The sequence below is a fragment of the Aythya marila genome, assembly GCF_965140915.1.
Source record: "Aythya marila genome assembly, chromosome: 5".
NCBI classification, from domain to species: domain Eukaryota; kingdom Metazoa; phylum Chordata; class Aves; order Anseriformes; family Anatidae; genus Aythya; species Aythya marila.
Window position 1 is genome coordinate 33,824,034 of NC_139046.1, and position 24,017 is coordinate 33,848,050.

Here is a 24,017-nt window from a genome sequence, read left to right on the forward strand (position 1 = left end):
TAAATGCAGTTAATCTGTTATAGTAAGTAGACAGGATACAACAGCTAATAGGAGGAAGAGAAAAAAAAAAAAAAAAAAAAAAAGGACAATACCATTGCTCTCATACTAAACAGTTTGCAAAAGCCAGCTGAAAGGTTTCTGTATCACCTCTCTGTGCACTCCCATGCTTAGGTGTACAGAGCAGGCACACTCACATGGTGTTTTGTCTCTACTCTGCCAAGGTCCAACATGGTTGGGTCTCTCCCCAAGCAGTTGTATCCCTTTCCCCTCCTTTCCTATGGCTTGTTATTATTACTTCTGTTTAGATGAAGAGTCCCGAAGCCATGGTTTTCCTTAGCTTAGCTCCACCCCTGTAAATACTTCTGTGCTGCTTTCCAGTTCAGACTGACTCTGGCTGCGACCTGGCTCCTGTGACTGACCCAATAAACCCTGCCAGCCAGAGGCACAACTCAGCACTGTCCACCCACTGCCTTCTGCACCACCAGTGGGAGGACTGCTGGGCTCCCTTACAAATCCACCACTGCAGTGGAACACCTGTGTTGGCCTCTGCTAGCACCCAGCTAACCCCTATGTTACAAGCAGGGCTCCCAGCTCACTGGAAAGGGATTAAAGGGAGCATCAAAGGCTGTTGTACCTTCAGCAGGTTAGAGCAGAGGAAAATCACTGGGGTAAGAGAATCCTTCGGCATCCCTGTTCTGCTGGTGTATTAACTATGAGCAAAAAGTTATCTATTTCCTGAGCATTCCTGGGCTTACTTGTTAAATATTGTTACTAGCCAACACAATTCCTCTGCACATTCCCATGCTGCCCATTCCCATGCAAATATCACCAGTCATCACAGTCACCTCGGTAGAATAAATTTTTGCTATAGGCTATGTTGTTTCACAACACAGCAGAGGATTGTGTCTACCTACCTGGCGTGTTTCCTCTCTATGCCAGTTGCAATTAGGTAGCTTGATGAAATGCATTTTTCATTAGATCATAGAAAACCCTTGGCAACATCAGCATCTTTCAGCCACAGTTAAAGGCAATACCCTATTATGACACCTTCCTGGAGATCTAAGCTAAAAACCAGGACTGGGGCTCTGAATATGTCACTTCCACAGTGCCAAAAAACTCTCAGAGGAGGACAGCAGGGCTCTGCCATCCCACTTTCCCCCAGAAAATGAGGCACACCAAATAGGAGAAGCCTGGTGGAGCACCATGTAGTCCTAAAAACACTGGGGTGTCCAGCAGAAAGCATGTCAGCAGAGGTGACACAAGACTGAGGCTGCCTGGTAGGACATTTGGGAAAGGTGCAATCACTCCTCCATTTTCACAAATTGCATTTGCAGTTCCACATCAGAGACAGCCCTTGCAGGAGGGAGGGACATAGCTCTCTTTGTACTCCTGCAGTAGTCTCTGAGACATTCTTTTGCTCACAATGCTCATGGCAATTATTTGGGACACACTGATGCTCTTTGCTAAAAACAATTTTGCTTTCCTAGAACAAGGAACTCATTGTGAACCTGAAGCATATTACTAAAATGCCTGAATATGTGGAGCAAGGCAGAATTTTCATTTTGCAAACAAGCCTTTATTGTCCAATATTGTATACACAACATTTTTGCATGTAAATAACATTTCCTAAGAGCTGGAGGTGACGTGAATTTATGGCCAAAACTTGTGTTTATTTTTTTCACACCAGAGACTTCAGGTTCCAGTGGAGGCAATTCCCAGGGTTATATGCAGAGCATATAGCACCGTATTTTAGATTATGACTCATGAAACTAGAATAGAACAAAAAACTTGGCATAAGTGTATATTAGTTCAAAACTCAAAGGGTTTTAAATGTTAATGTTTACACTCTGATTTATAGGCTTGCAATATCACACTACATATGCACAAAAAATAGTTTTGTTTGACATCCTAAATGACAAAAGTGTTGGAAAAAGTCATTTTTGAACCCATTTTTAAAGATAAGTTTGACATTTTTCCTTGCCAAAATAGGAATCCTCAGAAAGTCATTTTGCACCAAGCCAAACACATTATTTGATTATAAATGAAGCTTGTTATTTTCAGGTTGGGTTCCCTGGGCTTACGAGGTAGGCTATCTATTAAAAAGAACTTATGTTTCAAAACAGAGATGTTATGGAAAATATTAATATGAAATGTTTCAACTTACCCAAGCATTTTTCCCTGGTTTATTTCAGCCTCAGATTATGACATCTAGGTAACTTGTTTAGCTGATAGATTTTCTCACTGAATAGACTTTTTTCCCCAGTTCCCCAAATTTTCTCAGTTGTCATCAAGACACAGAATTTATTAATATAAATGTGTATTTTCAATTTGACTTGCTCCTGGAATGCAATGGTTGTTATAGATTTATAATTTTTACAGCTCACCCTCAGCACTTTCAAGAGTTCAGAAAAGACACTTTCCATAAAAGGGAATATGAAGAAAGGTACGTCCCGAACTATTTAAACAAATTCCATTGAGTTACGTAACAAAGTTGTTTGTTTTTTATGCTCTAGTGGAAGTTAAATATATTCATTTCAAGCACATATTTCTTTTTCATTTAAGAAAAGAAGTTCAGTATGAGAACTAACTCAACTGGGAAAAAAATCCCATTTTTTTTTTTATTTTGAAAGATTCAAAATAAAATTTTGACTTTTTTTATATCAACACAATCAAAACTGACATAAATTCAAAGGAAATTCTGATGCGCCCCACTGATATCTTGCAATGGAAAAAAGAAAGAGAGAGAAAAACAAAACAAAACAAAACAAGAAAACTCCTACAATACTTCCTCGTAGACTGCTCCTTCCAATCTATGTGTGGTGCATTCACAGTCCAAGATTGCTCTGAGATGAACGTGATTCACAGGGCTGGCTGTGTGCACACACTTGTCCCTACTACATTTCCCACCTCTTCAGCTGCTCTTCAGTATACTTGCAAAATAGAGTCAACTCAGGGATCTGATTCCAGCTTCCAGTCATGCCTCAGGTTTTCTTCATTTTTCCAGGTTTGGATGCATGTTGTGTTCCATGAAGAAAAGTTGTAGGGAGCAGACATTGACACCCATACCCCCTTCTTGTGGCCTGTCAGTTGTTAGCTGGGTTGTATTACTGTAGCACTTTGGTGTTAGAAAATGTTTTTCTTATATGTCATATAATAAATTAGGCTTAAAATAAGACCATTTAAAAAATATAGCAAGGATTTTAGGTAAAGAGTGTTCTACAGACAACCTTAATTTAGGGAATAAAACATATGTAAAGATTTTCCAGGCAACGTCTTTGCCTAAAGAAGCCACTTCATGGGAATGAAAATAAAATAAAATAAAATAAACACTAAGCCACCTGGGGCAGTTTCTTTCTGTAGCGCAGAATGGCCAGTGTTCAAAAAGCTACATTCTTCCTGTGTGCTAGAGCATGAAAAACTCCACCAAGAAGACATAGGCAATCAGATGTGTGATTAGCACATGTTTTGCCTTCTTTGCATTGCTGTTTGCAAGGCCTGCATAATCATCTGTGAGTTATTCAGGATATTGTATTCACTGAGGTTCAGCAGCCGACGGTAATTCTCATCAGTATATCTGACCGAGAACATGCAGTAGGGGGAACAGCGACTGGTCAGATCAAGTTGTCCTCCTTCCATCTCTGAGCAACAGCGCTTGACACCTGGAGAAAAATATAAGTTGTTGCTGTAGCAAGGTATGCAACAAGCCCCCAAGAGGGGGGCTTTCCTCCAGGAGAGAAGTCACTGTGTTTAAATGCCCCAATAATTCAGTCATTCAAGGCCACTCCTAGTCAAAGGCACATTGTGTGCATGAAGCAATGAGGGCAAAAGGGAAAACTGAGGGATAACACTGGGGGTGAGGGGGAAGACTGATCTTGACATTGCAGGATTTGAGCCTGAAAGCCAGGTGCCCTACCACTCACGCTTGACAATGTGCATCCTCAAACGTAGAATTAAATCCCTGGACAACACAGAACAAATGCAGGGGGCTATACTTCTCCCATGATTTTTTCTTTTAACTAGCTAGCAACACTTTATGTTACAAATGGGAGTGACGTGAAGGTAAACACCATGCAGAAGACAAGGGATGTGTCTAACCTTTTAGGGCCACAAAGATGACATAGCAACTTTGACTGGAATGGAGAAAGAAAATCTAATTAGCTAAAGCACTCCCTGATGAAACCAGCCGAAAAGACAGCCAGCAGCAGGGAAATAAGGCTCTTTCTGAGTCAGGGAAGTGGGTAGTGTTGTTGTTTATTTAATATTTTGCCACCACTTTTAACTTACCAGGTGCTTTGTACTCTCGGAAAGTATCATTCACAAGTGGAAGAAAAATCACAATGGGACATCCTGGCATATCTGAATCTTGGAAGATATAGCATTCCTTTAGATTTTTCTTATCTTCATCACTCAAAGAAATTCTGGGGAATGGGATTTTCTGCTCCGAGTAGTATTTGCACGCCTTATCTAGAGACTAGAGTACCACAGATATGATCAGCATTAAAATTCAGCTTGGATGTCCTGAAGTCCAAAACTAGTTATTTACCATTCAGGTTTAGAGATTTAAATCCAGAGAGTGGGTTCCTTCTTATGAAGGGTTGCTATACACAGAAATACCACATACTGTAACCAAAATACTAATCACAAGCTGTAAACACAATTTCAGAGTTAGAGAATTCATGCAGGATGCTGCTTTGTAAAAACACAAGCAGTTAGAAGCTTAGAGTAAAATCATGTAGTGTTAGCAAGTGAAAAATCCCATTGCATAGAATTAATCAGAAAAATGAACCACAGTAAGAAAACATTTAAGGTATCTTACCACATGCTTAGAAGCCAGGAGATAATAAAGATTGAATGTGCAATTATATCAGTGCCTGTGCAGGCATTATAGCAGTGTTCCTTTAGATTAGTGTTTTACTGAGAAATTCTGAAGTGCTAGGCTATACAGTGCCTAAATAATAAATAATACTAAATTTCTAACAAAACTCAGTTTTTGAGGTGTAAATACCCAAACTCTTTTTCTGGAAGGCTTTGTAGACAGCTAATTAGTTTTATCTCTAAGAAACTGGAATTTCTGCAGGAAGATGCCTGTAATTGAATTTTCCTAGTGATATCTTATTTCCCAGCCCAGAAATAACATCTGCCCTTGACTATCCACTTAGCCCCTTTTGTATTCTATTTTAAGTTAAAAGAAATCGCTCCTTATTTTTACGCATATTCCTGTGCAGGATCTGGAAATCTGCCCAATACAGCATAAATCTTTAGAGGCTCTTCCCATCATTCTGGAAGAGACTGTGCTGATATCCTCTTGAATAATGCAGTACATTCATAAGTCAGCGAGAGAGATTCCAGGAGAAGCAGGAAGAAATAGGAAAGAATTATTACAGTCAAAAACATAACCCTGGAAGAACAGTTCCATCAAAAAGTCCTTCTCTGGTGTCCATGGCTCCTATGTCCACGTCCATAGTCCTTCTCTAAGCCATGGCTCCTAATAGCAAGATAATCTGAAGAGGGATCTATTTAAAGGAATGACTGACATCAAAGAGTCTGAAATGAGGATTTAGAGAATTTAGCAGATTAATTTCTCCTTCCATTGAAAAAGAAATCAATAACCTCCTCTAGCATTTGAAGAAGGGGATACAGTAATTAAAAACTGAACAATTGAAATAACTAGTAGTTCTCGGTGCTACAGACAAGCAAAAGGAGAGACAACACACTGTAACAAGATCCTCCTCACCGTTGTATGTGATCCAGTAGTATAACTTAAATATATGATGACATCCACTTCCCTCTGTGGCCTTAAAAGTGGTGGACTGCTGGTGTTGATGAAAAATCCAGCATCTATCATACCCAGGTGATTGGGATTTTGCATCAGCTGGTTGGGACGTGAGTCTAACACAGTGTCTAAAAGGAAAATAAGAAATGATATTTTGGTATTTTGACAGAGAAAAAATGCAAGGTGGATCTGACCATCTCACAGACCTGGTTTAATTTCATTGTCATAATACAGGAATGTCATATAGGCATGGGAGGGACTTCAAAATGCCACCCAAATTATTCTTAAAAATCTTCTATATTGAGCTTCCAACCAAGCTATTCCAGTAATATGCCATACTCATTAGCATCCATAAACAGTATCTAACCTTTAAAATAAATCTTTATAGCTTCATTTCAAACATTGTTTCATGTTTCATCTATCATTGATATGAAGTACAAAATATCCTTGTCCTTTTTTACATATAGGTTTATGCTTCCCCCTTGTTCCACTGTCATTTGGACTACAAAGCCCCACTCCTTTCAAGCTTTCTCTCATACATCATATATTCTGTGATATTCCAGTTGCATTTGAAGATAGAGGCACAGCCTTGCTGAATTAAGATGTCTCCCATGTTCTCTTTGCTCTTTCCTACCTTAAATTTGGTTCTGTCAGTAGCAAGTCTGCTCACTCAGTCTGGTCCACAGACATCTCAGCTAAACCGCATAAACATACACTAATATTTAAAAACAAACTTAAATATTTGACAACTCTTAGTCTTTTCTCTCCGTCCAGAAACAAACAAACAAACAAACAAACAACAGGCACTTTTGAAAGAGTGTGTGTTTTTTTTTTCTTCCATCTCAAGTCTGTTGGGTTTCTTTCCTAAATTCAACCCCAAAGTCACCTGGATATGATACACCTTAAATACGCATTCCTATTACCTTTCCATCGGCAGAAGTGCTCATTCTCAAGGTAGTTGTTATGCAGCTGATAGCCCCTCAGGAAATTGTGATGCTGGGCAACTGAAAAGCGGTCGGTTAAAGCACCCCGAAGAGCAATGGACAGGGGCCCAGGAGGAGTGTACATGCGAGTCCTTAGTTCATGAGGCCTCGTAGGCAATACTGGGTCTTCATCTGGAGCAGGAGAGAAGCAAGGATGAATGACTGATTAATTCATTTCACCTCTGTTTGGCCTGATGTGTAATAGATCTCGGGGTTTCTTCTGAGATGGCTCACTAACACTCTAGAGCAGAAGAGTGGCTGCTATACAAAGCTCTGCAGATGGTCTTGAATTTTGGGCTAAAGACAATTAATCAAAAGCAGTCTTCAGTTCTGGAAAACCTACACTTTGAGGGAACTAAGCAATTCAGAGAATTTCCAGTCAGAAGGAAGGTTGCACATCCACATGGGAAGATACCATGAAACAGAGGCAAGCATGGAGAAAACGGGACTGAAGCACATATCCCACTCAGTCAGAAGGGCAACAAAAGGGCACCATGGGGTCTGTATCAACGGTGGACAGCTTCTACCAGATAATCACCCACAGCTACATGAGCACATGCTTAGCCAGGAGAATAAAAGCATTTCAGGAAGGCCTAAGAAATCCATACATATTTAGAAACTACAGGAAGTTTCCAAGGTGTCTACATGGAAGCATATGTGGGTGAAAAGCAGAAATGGCACTGGGTGTGGTTTCTCAAAATCACAGCCTACTTTGCCAGACCAGTTGGCTGACAGTGCAACAGGAGAGACTTGGCAGTTTTTCTCACTGCACAGATATATTTCTTTGTTTTAAGGATGTCTGTAATTATAGCTGCCATCATGTTAAATGATTTAGCAATAAAACTATGGTTTCTGTATTGCTTCAGAAAATACCCTCTGGGCCTCGTTTATTTTTGTGCTACAATGAATACTGCAATAATGCAATAGTTACTGTACTGAGTAATAAAATCTAAATTCAGGAAATATTGATTAGCTATTTGATATTCAGGCTTATTCCCTGCACAGGCAGTAAAAATAACTTTATTCTTTGCCACCAGTTCTTGGTTCTGTATGGCTGAGTGAGAATGGGAAATGCCAAAACATTTCCTGTGAAATGTGTAACCCCTGTAAAGCTTCTTCTTAAAAACAGAATTTCAGTCGGTAGCGTTTTAATAATTACAGCAGCATTTCTCTGATTACTCTCTCCCTTTCAGGCTTTATGATGTGAGGGGAAGTCGCTTTCTTGTAGTAGGATCCAAGTTTGCTGTCTTCAAACTAGGTGAAAGGATGATGTCAAAAGACATCAAAAAGACTGAGTCACCATAAATGGAAGGTCTAAAAATTTCTCACCAACTTCATCTATTCTGTCCTGGGTCCATCTCTTCCAGAAGTCTTCTGAACTGTGGGACAGTCCCCAGATTTGCAATAGGTTCACAGAAAATATACTGCTCCACATACCTGTAAACGGAATTACTGAATGTAAGGATACGATTTAAGAAGAAACTGCCTTTTTCCTTCTCTTTTGATCTTCTGGATTCCTTTTTTTTTTTTTTTTTTTTTTTTCCCCATAATTCAAGTATTTCTGAACTTTTGGGCTGTTAAATTTATCTAAATTTTCTACTGCATCATCTCTAACTGAAGACTTCAGTTCATACTGCTGTCAGTTTTGTGCCTCATCTACTGCATGGCTCTGCTGCACAGTAAAGGAAGATGACAGTGGGAGAGAGGCCTAGGAGCAAAACCCAGTCATTCAAGGAGCAAAATAAGAACTTGGGTAATGCATACATATACAGTATTTGGCAAATGAATTTCCCAGTAGTGGCCCAGGTAAAAAGGGCCAACCGGAGAGGTAGTATTTTAACAATATCCCCTGGGGCTGCTGGCTATTTAATACCACATCATGTGTACTGAAACTGAGGAGCTTATAAGCAGCAAGAGTGTGAGAAGAGATGACTGAAACCAAAAACTTGCACTGCTATGTGTTTATCTGTTGGTTTGTTTGTGATTCTGACTACTCCATCTTAACTCCTTGGCAAAGCAACTTTATTGCTTTTTCATACAACCCATCAGTACAACTCAGGCATTGATGAAAGGGATTCAGACACCTTTTGCTTCTGGTTTCATCTTTAACCCCAAACACCTTGCATTTTCAGTAGATTAGATTCCCTACATTGGACTTAAGTTATACTTCACAGTGGAAACACAGCTGCATGTTTCCTGCAGCATCAAAACGTTCACAAATTGGAGTGCATTCAGAAAGGAATCAGAAGAGTAGAAAATAAGTGGGAAACATGCCTTACAATGGAAGAATTAAGGGGATTCATCTATCTCATCTGTAAGATAATGTTTAAAAGATTAAGCATACCTTGACAGTGATAAGAAACTTAAAAAGGATGAGAGATCTTTTACTGTAGCCTTTTGGATAAACTACAATAAAACCCCATCTCCCAGCATGTGATAACACAGCAGCAGTAAGTATGTTTGACCAGAAACGTCCGCAGACTGGTTAACAGCATTGGACACACTCCTCCACATCTTCAGTTTCCATCCCCCAAGTGCCTCTGTGCCAGGACAATGCAATATATCACCTTGAAGATAGCAGATCCGGGATTCAGGGAGTTTTTTTAACATGCGTCCCATGAAGAACTCACTTCCAAAATTCTCTGCAGGGATGAACGCACCGTACTTCAGCAACCCCACCTCGTAAGGGGTGAACTCTACCCACTCTGCAATACAGCCATAAAGGGACAATGTGAGCTCTTCCAGTCTCTCTGCTTGGTATGACACTGCTAGGACAAAACCCAGCCTGACTTCTGTTTGCTCTGCTGTCTTTGCAAAGCCTTGCTTATGAACAACCACCTTCCAACCCAGGCAGCTGAGCTCAGACATGGTGGCAATGGGGTTTCCTCAGTCGCAAGAAGGTACGAGCAGTCTGGCCAGTGATGGTGGTGCCAGTGGGACAGGGCACATATGGGGCACGTGGCAAGGCTCCAGCTCTAAAACACCTCACATGCTTGCACCAGTCATGATGCCCTTGCATATACCACAGTCATGATGCCCTTACATATACCACAGTGAAAGTACCTCCACAGTTACCAAGACAGTTAACAGAATAGGATACATTTCTCTCCCTTGAATAATTCAGGTATGTACTAAGACAGGTACCCAACTCTTCAAGAATGGTTTTGCTTTAAATGACCAGTTATGCTCTTTATGTATTGTAGTAAGGAAGACAGAACTAGTCATTGACCTTCTCAGATGTCCTCTACAAATAAGATGCTATTGTCTGATATAACTGCAGTGCAAGCAAAGTCTGGTACAGAAGGATCATAGGCTATAATTTCCTTTCTCTTCAGAAGTGAGTCATTTTTTTTCACCTTAAACATGAAAATTTAATCTGATTTTCTTCTCCTCACAAAACAAAACAAAACAAACAAACAACAACAACAAAACAAACATAAAAACAAGCGAAGAAAAAGACAAAGTTGGGAGTAGATCAGCTGCTTTCCCAATCTTTGTCATAACTATCTGGTTTTTCTTCATATTTAAAATATCACTGGACATTGGCAAACAGACCGGGGCTGTTGTCTCTAAGTGTTAGCAAGCAGAGAAGAGCAAATCAAATCATAGGAATCATGTTGCCCGTTTTAACCCCATGGGATCTGAAACATCATCCTTACCTTTGAAATCCTGAGTGCTGTAGTTGTCCCGGACGCAGACTGACACATAGATGGGCAGTGGGTTCTGGCCATCACACAGTGCTTCTCTCTGCTCTGAAAGTTTGTGGGGGTCTTTCTGGTTTTGAAGAAAAATGGTTTTGTGAGGAGAGGTGGAAACGATACATCTCAAAATCTTTCTGTATGGGTAATCTGCACTTCAGGCAGGCTTGCCTGAGATCACCTCTGATTTTATTTCAACACCAGTCAGAGCCTAATGGCACTTTCCAAGTGGCTGCATTCACAACCTAATTTATTGATATGTAGGATGCATTTCTCCTTAGGCAGACTACTGAAGAAAATTAAAAAAATTGAGCATTTGTTGACATGGACAACTCCACTCTGTTTTGAGGTATGTCCTCTCAACTGACAGGCTAATTTTCTCTCTATTTATTAAAAGTAAAAATAAAATAAAATAAAATAAAATAAAATAAAATAAAATAAAATAAAATAAAATAAAATAAAATAAAATAAAATAAAATAAAATAAAATAAAATAAAATAAAATAAAATAAAATAAAATAAAATAAAATAAAATAAAATAAAATAAAATAAAATAAAATGTTGTTCTCTAAGAAAAGGGATAGACATCATACCCCATCATTTAGTAAGTATTCAATCATGAGTCCCCAAAGATCTATAAATGATGTCCTGTATCCTTCTTCTTTCCGCTGACATAGCTGCTTATTGTAATACTTCATGCGATCCATAGAAAAGCAGCCCATCTTACATTTGGTTGCTTGTTTCTGTGCTTCAGCAATATGCGAGTCAAGATCCTTCTGAGACCAGTAGGCATCTCTGTATAAATTGGCCATAGTCCTGGAGAAAGACAACACAGAAAACAAAAACTAAAAGGAGCAAAAGAAGAGTTCAAATTTTCTGAATTTTAGGTATTCATTTATGTTCATACAGCTTTATTTTTGCTGTTCCATTCAGCAGATTGAGCTCTCCAATTTTTCTATGGTTCTTTTAGAGATGGCCCTGAAAGATATGGCACACACTTATTAACATTTTTGAATTTAAAAAAAAAAAAAAAAAAAAACTTGGCAGCACCATTAGCAAAACAATTGCCAGATATAAACTTGAAGCAAAAATTAGGCAGAAAATTATAATTATTTTTGTTTGTTTTCAAGAATCGTAAATCAGTTCACATCAGCAGCTGTCTCTTTTTTTCTGTATCCTCTGAGGGCCTAAAAATTGTTTTAAGATGAAAAAAGACTGAACCATTATTTTTGGAGGAGGTACTGATTATGTGTAGCAGACTCCTTGGCAGTTTCCAGCAACCCTATGATGGTACATCCCTGCAGGAGCATTACCCCCAAAGAGCTTAGTCCATTGCCCTGCACAAACTGTCCTTACCACGTGGTGCCAGACAGCCCACTGATGTATGTTACACAATCCAGGAGATTTAATTTCTTGAGTCCCATGAGACTGCCATATAGTCCTGTCATTGACTTCAGCCCACCACCTGTCGTGATGATAGCTACAACAGGGACCTGTCGGAGAGAGAAAGATGGGACATTTACACTGATGGCACTCAATGGACTGCCATGGGGTCCGGCCACTGTACCCAGTCTGGGTCCTGATCTCATGGCACAGGTTCCTTTCAGGAAGGAAAGTCTCCAAAATGGCAACGACTACTACTGCTGCTTCCCTTTGGATAAACATGGGATTAGAGACTAACCCAAACCTGCGTTTTTGGTCATCTCTCGTTTAGGGAAAGTGAGGACTCAGAGGAACAAGATAAAACCCTTCCGTGGAGGCAACAATATATTTTCTCTATATTTTCCATTCCTTTGCCACTTTGTTCTGTATCATGCACCTACTACTGCTGTTCAAAAATTCACATGCCAGCCCCACCAAGAAATACACCCAGTTCACACAGTGTTGCTAAACTACCTTCATCAATGTTGTTACTCATCAGTATCATGAAGTTCCTTTAAAATACAGGATATTTACTTTGAGGAATTTAAAAATTGCAAGAAAAGATATTATAAAATGCATTCAATGGAAATGCTTATTCTAAATTCTCACAAAATGATGAAATTTGAACAATAGAATAAATCTTTGTTATGTGATGTATTTAACATGCACACTGTATTTCTGAACAAAGCCAGCTATAGAATAGGATGGAAGGAATGAACACACCGCAGATCTGACAAATTTCAAATTTGGGAGTCATATAGGATACAACTACTGCAACCATTGTTTCTCAAAATAACAGAACTTGGCAGCAAAAGGCACATGCAGAACACAACAAACACATGCAGCCTGTTTTGCTGACCACTTATCTAGAAAGGAACACAAAGGCACTAGCAATGCAAATTCCCCTCTTCCCCCCCTATCCCCACCCCAACATACTTCATGATCCTGCAGATCCTGTTGTAGGTGAAAAACATTTTTCATGGCACTTGCTACATATTTCTTCCTTTTGCACAGGAAAGCCATCTCATCTGAACATAAGTCAAACCCAAAGCGCATGTCCAGATCTTGGCGGCATGAGCAATTACTAAGGTAAAAACAGATATATATTTTACATGTTAACACACACAGACCAATCTTAGGATTTAGACCAAAGATTCTCTACAGTGCCCTTCCCTTCACACAGGGTTATGCAATGTGACAGGAGAAAGAGAATATTCTCAGTATTTTTAAAAGTAAGAAAATATATTTCAATTAGTAAGCTTAACTGGTAGCATTATATACCATTAGTAATAACTAATGAAGAAATAAGGCACAGCAATTTAAAATGAAACAAAATATTCAAATGAATATTTGAAAACTAAAAGTACCACAAATTTCAAAAATCAGTGCAAACGTTCCTAAGTAAGTGTACTGATATGTACTTTTATGACATGTACTTCTGTGACATCTACTTTTATTCCAACGTATGTTTTCTCATTCTAAATCTAAAATAAAATTGTCAAATGTTGGCATTTCCAACTTGAAGGAAGTGTCCCATTTTGAGCAACTCAAGTGGGAATGCATCCCCCTCTAGCGGTGAGCATGGCTGCAGAAAAAAAAAAAAAAAAAAAAAAAAAATCTATCTACGAGGTGCAGGTGGCCAGGTAACCCTGCCCTGCCGTCTCTGGAAGGATGACCTTGGTGACATCCAGCCACTGGATGGATGGAGATTTGTCACCGAATTTAGTGCGGCAGGATCTCAACCCTGCTGTTCTGGTCTGTCTGCACTTGCACAAGGTGTCTCACGGGTCAGTGCTGCCACCTGTATTTCATGGCAAGCTTTACCCAAAAATCAGAAAGCACAATGTTCTTCTGATAAAAGATTTATTGTCATCAAATCTGAAATTTAATAAGTAATTCCTAATAACTCACTGTTTTAATATATTCCCGTTTGAGCATTTATGCTTTTCTGCTCACTAACCTGACTCCTGTCCTACAAGACTTCAGCAATGGGCAATAGACCTGCCATAGTGTATCAAGGCCAGAGCTACCTATGGACTTTCTGGCTGGCTAGCTAGCCATGGACAGAGACCATAAAATAACAGGATTTTGATCTTACTTTCAGTGACAGAACTTTTCTCTTCTACTAAGTCCATAATTTAACTGAAACTAGTAATGAAATTTATTTATGAGATTCTTCCTCCATCAGATTTAGATAAAACCAGCCAGATGATTACAACTATATTTGTAAATTGAGCACACACAAAGAGATGATTACAGCTATATTTGTAAATTGAGCACACACAAAGAGAACTGAGTTAGGTGGAGCTGCAAAAGTTTGTTTCTATTGGATATCAGGATATAAACAAAACACTTTTAAAGTTGTCAGAATGTGAAATAAATAGATGGATTTTTTTTTCCTGTCCTGGAGTAACACCATTTTTCTTGTCATTGACTACTTGCCTTTCTGAATGAAATGATAGGAAATTCTTTTTTAATTCAAAATTAAATTATCTTTCTCTTTTATTTCATAGACAGGCACAAAACGAAAAATGAAAAGACCAACTTGCCCAGTTCTGTATGTTACATATAGCTATGGATAAAATGAAACTTCATGTTTACTGCTGTGTATTAATGAGCGTGTCTATAGAAGTCAAATCACTAGCCTTATTGTCTACCTTAGTTTCTGCTCAATATACAGAATAGCTGGACTTTACAGAATACAAGGTTCACTGTTACTGAATACTGACAATTAGGAAAACAATGTTTATAATTTATTGTTATTCATAATTTCTGATCAAGTTTTAAATTCTGTTTTTTGTTTGCGTTATTGAATTTTGTTCTTTTTCTGAATTTCAGAGATGAAAATTGATCAAAAACAATCTGTGGTCAGAGACTAAGTAATAATGCTAAAATAAATACATGTTAATCAACATTTATTTATAAAAGTCAAAGTCTCCTAAAACTAATTATATATAATATACTACATGTGTGTTTTATGTTTTCTTAAAAGTACATTCTAGTTTTCACACTGAGGATGTCTGCTTGTGTCCTTTCCATGTGCTTAAAACAAAGTGAAAATCAACAGCTCAAACCTTTAGGAACAGAAGATCCCTTACCATCTTTCTGCTTTCACATTCAAATCAAATCTTTTCTCCTGAAAAACAAGAATAGTATATTTTTATTTTATTTTTCTTTTTATTTTTTCTCCTTTCTCTCCTGGGGTCAGAGCTTACCCCAACAATATCTGACAATGATAAAGTTGTATGTCTAAGATATATACTCCCATACTCATTCATTTATCCTCAGTGGAACATTCCTACACACAGATCCCAAATTCTTCCAAGCCACAAAAAAACACAAACATTAAAAATCTTGGTGCAAAGGATCACAATGCTCATGTAGCAGGTCCCATTTTGTGTGTTATTCAAGAGCTTTTCGCAGCATCCTGAAATACCACTGTTGTGTGCTTCCCATTCTTTATGCTGTAACAATCAGCAAATCTTTGACATCCTGCCCAGTCCTGCAGTGAAGAGACTGCAGTTCTGCACTCACTACTGCCAAGATTTCACCCTGCCTTAAAATCCTTATTACAACCTTCATATTGTTGATTAACCGACAAAAGGTGTTCCATTCTGAGGGGATGTTTTTATGGCACTAAAATCTGAAGTTCGACTTCTTCACAGCCTAACGGTTAGTATTTGGATGACACTTTCCCACATAATATGGATATATGTAGGTGTTCCTTAGAGGAAACACAATATTTTATAAGAAAGGATCTATTTCTTATTATATTTCTTATTTCTATTTCTTAATATTTTCTTCTGTTTGTTTCAGTCAAAATTATACATGTTTATTTTGAGCAATATTATCATATTATTTAAAATTCTGACACTATATATAATGTTTTGTTTTGTGTTTTTTTTGTTTGTTTGTTTGTTTGTTTGTTTTTAATATACTTTTTATATACAGTCCTTTGAAGTACATGGTCTACTGAAGGCATATTTATAGACTATTTCCTAATTTGTCTCCAAGGGGCAAATTTCTATCTGGACACTAAGTAAAAGCATGAGTCTTGGGGTAAACAGGGAGAAATCCTGTGAAGTGAAGGAATCATACTTTCTGGCATTCTTGCAGGTTGCTGCATCTCCTGCTAATCACACGTAATGGAGACCAAAGGAGAGACAACCTGCTTCCATGGAGAAAACAACCAGAGAAACAGAGCTCCTGTTTGTTCAAGGTCTGAGAAAAATTCAGAATATTTCTAACCTTCTGAGCAGATATCTACAGGGACTCCAGTGGACCAGTATTATGGGGGCTCACAGAAAGAATGATTTCTACTTGAGCAACCTTTTGTTCTTGGAAGTGATGCTCACCTCTGCAATTGTCGTTTTCCTTCCCATGGGCAGCGAATTGAGCATCAGCACTGGGGAGCCTGTTTCTGTACTGAACCTACAGGTCCACTGGGAAAACAACATGCTTTAGGACCAAAACAGTCATGGGTTTACCCCTCTTTGCCTCCTCCCACCTCCTAGAATGTGACTCATGGCCAGTTCAATATTAAGGCTATTTCCAACATACAGGGTGGTAGCGCCTCTTCTTTGGCAACATGACATCCAGCGTTGGTTCTGCATACTTGATGTAGTGGAACTTGGTGGGACCTGATGGGCTGACCACTCCATCAGGGCCCAGTATGATATCCTGTGTCCCTTCAAAGGAACCTTTCACAGTAAGGGAAAGCTCTTTCTCTAAAAAAGCAAACAAAGCACATGAGTAACATCAGTATGATTTAACTGGTAAATTGTGCAGTCTTGATTAAAGGCAGACAGCAGAGGTATAGAGATCAGACCACAGCTTTGTCGAATGGAAGACATTCTGAAAGGAGTGCAAAAAGTGCTGGGACTATTTTCTTAAAAAGTGGACTCTGAATAGTCTTCCTGATAGGTACAACCAGGATATCAACTTTGTCAGTTCTAATAGGCCTTTTTGGTCTATTCCTCACCTAAGGGAGTATGAGATGCAGTCACTGAGGATTATAACAACCTAATGGATTTGCTTGGTGTTAATCACACTGAATAATGCAAATACTATTTGTTTCACCATTCATTACAGGACAGAGGCATCCTCTCATCAGGTAGGCATGTGGTTATTTTAAATAGATACTAAAGTAATAACCTTACTTGATTTTTTCTGCTCCTTCTCATTCACTTCAACTTCTAAGCAACAAAGTTCACGACACTGTAAAAGACAGAGAATAAGTGAGAAAGATCATCCGTTAACGAGAGCTGTCAATCAGTTGGCTTTTAGGAAAGTCTAATGGCCTGAAGTGTCTAATCACCTGTCTTTTCTGGACTTCTGTCTAATAGCCTCTAAAAAGAGGGAAAAGCTTTGGAGAGACTTGTAGAGCATCCTCTAGTGAAAATGATTTGGCACAGTAAGAGGAAGGTATCAAAGAAGAAAATCTGGAGCATTTTCAGGATAATAGCATGTGTACAAAAGATTACATGGGGAAAACCATAAATAAAAGATGTGGTGCTGAGAGATCTAGAGTCAGTAACAGAAAGCATTTTCTGAAAAAGCATTGCTATTAATGGTGTGGATTTTTTGTTTGGTTGGTTGGTTTGTTGTTGTTGTTTGTTCTGTTTTATGGCATTTGCTTCTCTTTCACACAATCTAATTATTTAGTGCTGAGCTTACCCACCAGGCATGACTCATCTCCCATGGGGGAAAAGAGCTGGTTAGGTTATCAGCAAGTGGCTTCACAGTCATATGACTGCGCTTTGATAAGGAGCAGTACATTTTTGAAGCAGTACTCATACCAGAGGAAGGGAAGAGAGGGATCTTGAAATAGAGGACAAACAGAAGACAATAGGATACAAGTGAAAGAAAAAGAATTGGCATACTGTGTATCTTATAGTTCACAGTTTCCCTAACTGCACTTTTCCTTCTCCTCTGTATTAAGGAAATAGTTACAGAAAAATTCTTAGAAAAAAGACATACCACTATGACTCCATTGGTAGCAATGATTTCATGAGGACCAGACCTTGGATAAGAAAAAGAAAAACATGGATTTTTAGATTAAACATATGCCCACTTATCTTTGTCCATGGCATTGCTCGTTTTCCCCATTTAGAAGAATGACTGCCTGCAGGACCCCAGCAACTACACAAGAAGCTCCTTCCCACACTTGCTTGAACTGAGCACTGCTCTGAAGGGACTTGCCCCAATACCAAAGATGAGTGATTTGCATCATGGCTACTTTTTTGCAGAGCAATCTCATGAAAAATGAAAATGGAAACTGCAGCTAGGCAGTCAAATTCTTCCTGTAACTAGAACATAGAGTACATATATTTTTATCGGTAACGTTAATAAACCAGCATACCCTTGTAGGGAAGGCCATCTCTATGTATTTGCTTGTATGCAAATACAATTGAAGGGAAGGAGGATATGAATTACAGAAGAAAAAAAACAAACAAACAAAAAAAAAAAACCACAGATCATGCTGGAGGAAAAGCTCTGCACTAGAGCATCAAACATTGACAGTGTATTGAGAAGGGAAGAAAGAGAATTTGTAGGAAAAATCAAAGGAGGCTGAGATACAAAGGAAACCTAACCAGCATCAGAAGCCTGTCCAGTGCAGATACAAAAACAGGCATGAAAAGATGGATAGACATGCATGCACACGCACTTGGAAAGTCTTCTGAAACATCCCACAAAAGACATCCTGATGTTGGGGATGGAAGAGACAATGTTAGGAGATGCATTTTGAAAGCAGCTACATACAGAACAAGCTGGAAGGTGGGATCAGCCAGGTGTTTCACTCCAGTGCAGGCTGCAGCAGTGAAGAAAAATCTAGCACTTTTTAACAGAAATCCCACAAAGTGAGGCTTCTAGTGCTGTTTCTGTGTTTTAGCATTTAATGATTTCTTAATTCTTTAAAGAATCAGCCAATCACTTACATGGCTTCCAGTTTGAATTCAACTTCTAGCTCCTCCTTGGCCTGGAAACAAGAACAAGAAATTAAATGAAGTAGCTGTGTAATGCTTTCTCCCTTGTCTAAAACTGGGTCTCCAGTACGCAATACTGAAGTAATTGGATACAATATACAGCCTGTGATAAACATACCAGACTGGAAGGTCTGAAATAACCATTTCATACCAGATAGTTTAATAATTATTTTTTCACATCTTCCTGCTACAAGATATATCAAAACAACCTGTATTTTTATCTCATACTGTGAAGTTGCTCCAGTAAAAGAATTTGCAACTTGCTCTGTTGTCTCAATTCAGCCTTTTTCCCCTACCTGTTCCTGTCATTGTTCCTCAACAATGACCTGTCCTTGCTATTAGCTTGAAAGTTAATGGCACTTTCCACCATCATGTTAATGTAGTAAACAGAGACTGGTGTTACTGAGTGATTCAGTCACAGTTGTGCAACACACAGTAAGGCAGTGTTGATAAGTATGAGGTAGGTGAGTGACCTAGTTTAGTTACCAGAATCAATCTGCCCATGGCAGCAAGAAGTTGCAGGATATTTCACTGATCTTATCCATAGATCTCAAAGAGAATCAAGACTCTTTTTCCCATTTTATGGATGGGTAAATCAGTCATTCACAGCCACAAACCAGCACTAATCACAATACACTAGTACTTATCACTGGCTGAGTTAACATTGCAGCGCACAGCAGAGGACATTGCTGAGGTACACACAGGGGCACCTTCAGATTTCCTGCCTGGCATGCTTTTGATGTAAAAGGAGATGCAATCAAAGGAGCAGACAGCAGTGGCTATGAATTACCTGGAAAAAAAATCTTTACAGATTGTTCACTCTGCAGCAGCTGTGCAGCCTTGGTATTGTTCAGAGATAGCACAGTTAGATAGATCTCTCCCCCACGTATCACAGTGTTTCAGTTATATATTCTTTAACCATTTATAAAAATACTACAAGGAGGGGTTCTCCAATCCAGATTTATGACTACGTTTTTTGTATTTATATTTTGAATGGCAATTAAAGTACCCCTTATTGGGGCAAGTGAACCACAGTGGATTCAGAAATCTCACCCCAAGATTTTGGAATCATTGTATAATTCCCCACTGGTTTCTTGGTTGCTGTATTTTAAACCCCTACCTGATTTAAGTGATGGAGTCACATAGCTGCTAGATCAGTGACAAATTAGTGCGACACTCCCTGAGTTCATTCACAGGAAATAAAACAAGGACACTGTGCCAAGAATATTAACTAATGCCGACAAGTAGCTGTAGCCAAAAAGGACTTCTTCGTGGAAGATACCACAGAGAAGAGCTGCAATATGGTTTGCCAGAGACATGGAAGTAGGGCAAAGCAATGCAACACATAAGCCAGGAAACAGAAATACATTACAATTTATAGATAAGGCTTGAAAACTTAGGTAAGTGTGCCCTCTACACTCCATTCTGCCCGATCATGCAGGCATTGATCTCACAGTCTCACCGTTGAGCTGGGCTTAAAATACAGGAGCACTGTTCTATCAATTGGAAGTTTAGCAGTATCAAAGAGCGCACAGAGGAGATGGTCATCTGGAGTGGCAAAATCCTCGTCATACACTGTCAGCTCCAGCACATTCTGGAAAGAGAAGGAGAGGGGTTTTAGAGTTTCTAAAGTCTGGACATCACTGGCTCTAGGAATATTGGGAATGTGCGTAGGAACAAAAGTTGAGGAATTAAGTATAATCTTTCTTGGGAGAAACATACTATAATTTGAATATGAATTCTTCCCCATTTCAGCTTAATTGCCCCGACATGAGTAATATATCTGCTATATCTACATGACAGCTCATTCAGCTCCCAGATTCTCTATCTACCTTACACTGACTGGTAAGAGTCTCTAGTTTGCCTAAAACTTGAAAAAAGTGCTCAGTCCCTGTCCCTCTGGTAACACTAGGCTAGCATTCATACACACTGTATCAGGCTATGCAGACTGAAAACATCTTGAATAAAAAATATTTTTTCATCATGTTATACTCCTGTAAGAGCCAGTTTTTGTAGATCGGCACTTGAAAATACAAACACTGTATGCTTCCAACACAGTCCCACCAGGGATAGACCAATAGGGTCCCAAACAGCAAAGAGCAGCTTTTAATTCATTCAATGTGGTTCATAAAGCTGCCTGGGTAGGCGAGAGACACCAGGAGTGTGGTGTAGCATGTCCATGAGGCACAGACACTGTGCTTCCACGACACAGGAGAAGCTGTGTTTGCCCACAAGTTCACATTCAGTAAACCAGGGTTTAGATGGATAAGCTTACTTATCCATTTTGCAGAAAATATACTGGGGAGAAATCTCAGAAGCAGGTGCTCTCTGCTGTTGCACTTCCACACTGTTCAGCAGCACATAAGATGCATGGCAAACCAGTTACACACCAAACCTTTGTCTTATACGTGCATTAGTAGGATCTAATGCGCAAATAAGTTCCACCGAGCTTTAGCATGATATGAAGTTTCCCTTCACAGTGTATTAGTTGCAAGAAAAGGCCATGTGGGGATGAAGTTCTACAAAAAGTCTGAATTCTGAGACCTCTGCTTGTTTACATCATTTCCAACAAACTCTATAGAATTACTACTGCTTATTTAACGTCTAAGGTTTGCTGTTTTAATTTAACTCTGAACCCTGTGGTTATGCCTCTCTAAGCAATTTAAACAGCACCATCAAAGGTTTCCAGGCATGGGCACTCAGCCATCTTTAATGATCAACAATTTGAACAGTCCCTTATCTTATACTGTATCTTAAACAATTCCTGGGCATGGTTCATGGGATAGATAGGACCCACCATACACAAACATCTTCAGTACGCTTCAAGCAGACAACTCCGTCTCCTTACCTTGACCTTGCTCTGGATCCTGAAGTAGAAGGTTTCATTCCAAACTGGGTCATTGGAGTTTCTTATGGTTTTGGTGCGGGACTTCTCAATTGTTGCAGTAGGCAACCACAACGACACGTAACAATCAGCCTGGCTTACTGAGTAGGAAAAGAGACAGAGCATTGTTAATGTGGCAAAGTAAGCAGTGCTGCATGAGACTGAAAAGGTGACCTTATTGTACCAACACTAAGTGTGATTTATTTAGAGGCAGAAACACCTGAGGTTACATAGTTCTTTTTCAAGATACTCTTTTGAAAGGGAAAAAGCACAGACAATAAGATGACCTAGAACAGAAGGTGTTTTCTGTTCTTTCTGATGTGAGGTATGGATGACAGTGATGTATATAAAACAGGATCAGAGTTTCCTGTTAGTGAAGGATATTCCATCCCATTTCTCAAAGTCACCTAAATTAAAGCACATCTCAAATACCTACACATAAGTATATGATGTGCTCTGTGCAAAGAGTATGTTCATACAGTTCATCCAAAATACTGAAGAAGCCTTCAGAACTACAAAACATTCTCTCACACAGACATTTCTTAACAGTAAAATGAGCAGATACATAATGAAAAAAGTAACTCTGAGAATGTGTGTCCTTTGATAAGGAACTTTTGAGAGAGATAAGTGATGATAATAAATGGAGAGTACCCTTCAGCAGCAGCAGGTAAGGACTCTGCAGGTAGGTCAGGAGAACAGAGCTTGCATATCTACTCATGCAGAAAGTCAAAAACTTGCTGGGCTGCAACAGGAGTTTTTTCTTGTCTTCTGCTTTTCTTTCCTTGTTCTTGAGGTTTTGCAACGTCTCCCTACAGCCATTTGTTGTGTATCAAACTGTGTGGAGGATGCATTTTATGTTGTTGAAAGTGTATTTGTTCAAAAAAGCTCCCTGCTTTTCTTTCCATGTTAGCATGAAGAACTTAAATTCAGAAATTGCTTGAGAAATTACATAATGTTTTGTGCTTCATCAATTGACATTTTATTATTTTTATTATTTTTTCTACTTGTTTTAATGTTATAATACAGAAATAATAATAATAAAAAAAAACTGCTGTAATTTTTCTAAAAAAAATGAGGAGAAATTAACTTATTCCTGAAGAGTCAAAAAATTAAATTTCTCTGATAGAAGTTAGCTTAGAAAATATTTGCCATGCCCTAACTCTCTCCTGGTCTTTCCCACCTTCTATATCTCATCTTGAACTAAAATACACATACACGTATGTATTATTAGGTTCTGAAAGCAGATTAACTGTCCTGTCTGGAGTATTATCTTCTGCTCTAACTCACTTCTACCTTCCCACCACTCTTCTCTCTTAGCCCCCTTCCTTGTACTTTATTGCTGATTGTGCTAGTCAAGAGGAAATTCCACCTTCAACATTCAGGTTTCTTCCTTTTCTTAAAGAACAAAATCACAAAGGGAAGAAAAAGGTTTAGTAAGGGCTACCTGTCTACTCTGTGTTCAAGTCCACAAGCAGAAGCAAAAGAAATTATCCTAGTAGCATCTTTTTCCCCTTCACAGACAACATAGTGGGCTTCACAGACTGATGACAGTGGGAACAGTGATTGTCAGGGATGTCATTTCAGATATTTTGTCTGTATACTATAACCCTTTGCTTTCTGCTCTACTCATATGCATATCCTTCTTGCATTCAGTTGTGGAAGACATACCCAGGTCTTCACAATTCCCATGAGTGCAGATGAACAATAAGCAGCATCAAGTGCTTCATTAATAGACAACAGAGAACCACTGCAGCACAAAGTTGATGCATATTTGCAGCAAGCTGCTAGGAAACTGCTAAAATTGAAAACATTGGCTGCTAATCTTAAATGTCTCACTGGTGAGGGTTGGTCTAGTCAGCCTTGCCAGCCTGGCTGCCTTGCACATTTTGCCTTGCTTATGCACATAAATACCACTCTGAAGGAGGGACAAATTGTCTCATCCGCACCTTTTTCTTGCAAAGAAAGCTGCTTGTCTTTATTTCATTTGTATACAGAATTGATTTAGTGCCTAGATTTTAAGGCTGGCCTCCTGTCTTAAAACATAACTTTTAATTGTCTACTACTTGTCCAACTCCAGTATTCAGTCTATACATTTCCAAGAAGCATGTCTGTCTTGGATGGGGCACATTCAGAAATTCTTAATCATTTTACTGCTGGGCAATAGGCCTTTTGCACCTTTCTACAGAGTAGAAGCAACAAGCTAATCTGTGGTGGACCTAGTGAATATATCCCTCTCAAAGTTTTTTAGGAGCATTGATTTAATTTTGTAGGA

The 24,017-nt window shown here is 38.9% G+C and overlaps 1 protein-coding gene across 1 annotated transcript in view; it reads right to left on the reverse strand.

Annotated features, from left to right (window-relative positions):
* Positions 1-3,453: 3,453 nt before the first annotated feature.
* Positions 3,454-24,017, reverse strand: part of LOC309878607 (cytosolic phospholipase A2 epsilon-like) — a gene marked incomplete at both ends in the record, with an annotated part of 31,830 nt that continues 11,266 nt past the window's right edge. The window contains 18 exons of the mRNA XM_082761356.1: positions 3,454-3,659; positions 4,285-4,471; positions 5,735-5,901; positions 6,697-6,888; positions 8,086-8,193; positions 9,324-9,461; positions 10,416-10,530; positions 11,047-11,269; positions 11,810-11,946; positions 12,812-12,959; positions 14,974-15,011; positions 16,231-16,317; positions 16,436-16,602; positions 17,035-17,092; positions 17,855-17,897; positions 18,814-18,854; positions 20,324-20,455; positions 21,710-21,846. Of these exons, the coding sequence (XP_082617482.1) occupies positions 3,454-3,659; positions 4,285-4,471; positions 5,735-5,901; positions 6,697-6,888; positions 8,086-8,193; positions 9,324-9,461; positions 10,416-10,530; positions 11,047-11,269; positions 11,810-11,946; positions 12,812-12,959; positions 14,974-15,011; positions 16,231-16,317; positions 16,436-16,602; positions 17,035-17,092; positions 17,855-17,897; positions 18,814-18,854; positions 20,324-20,455; positions 21,710-21,846 (2,324 nt within the window). The remainder of the gene's footprint in view (positions 3,660-4,284; positions 4,472-5,734; positions 5,902-6,696; positions 6,889-8,085; positions 8,194-9,323; positions 9,462-10,415; positions 10,531-11,046; positions 11,270-11,809; positions 11,947-12,811; positions 12,960-14,973; positions 15,012-16,230; positions 16,318-16,435; positions 16,603-17,034; positions 17,093-17,854; positions 17,898-18,813; positions 18,855-20,323; positions 20,456-21,709; positions 21,847-24,017) is intronic.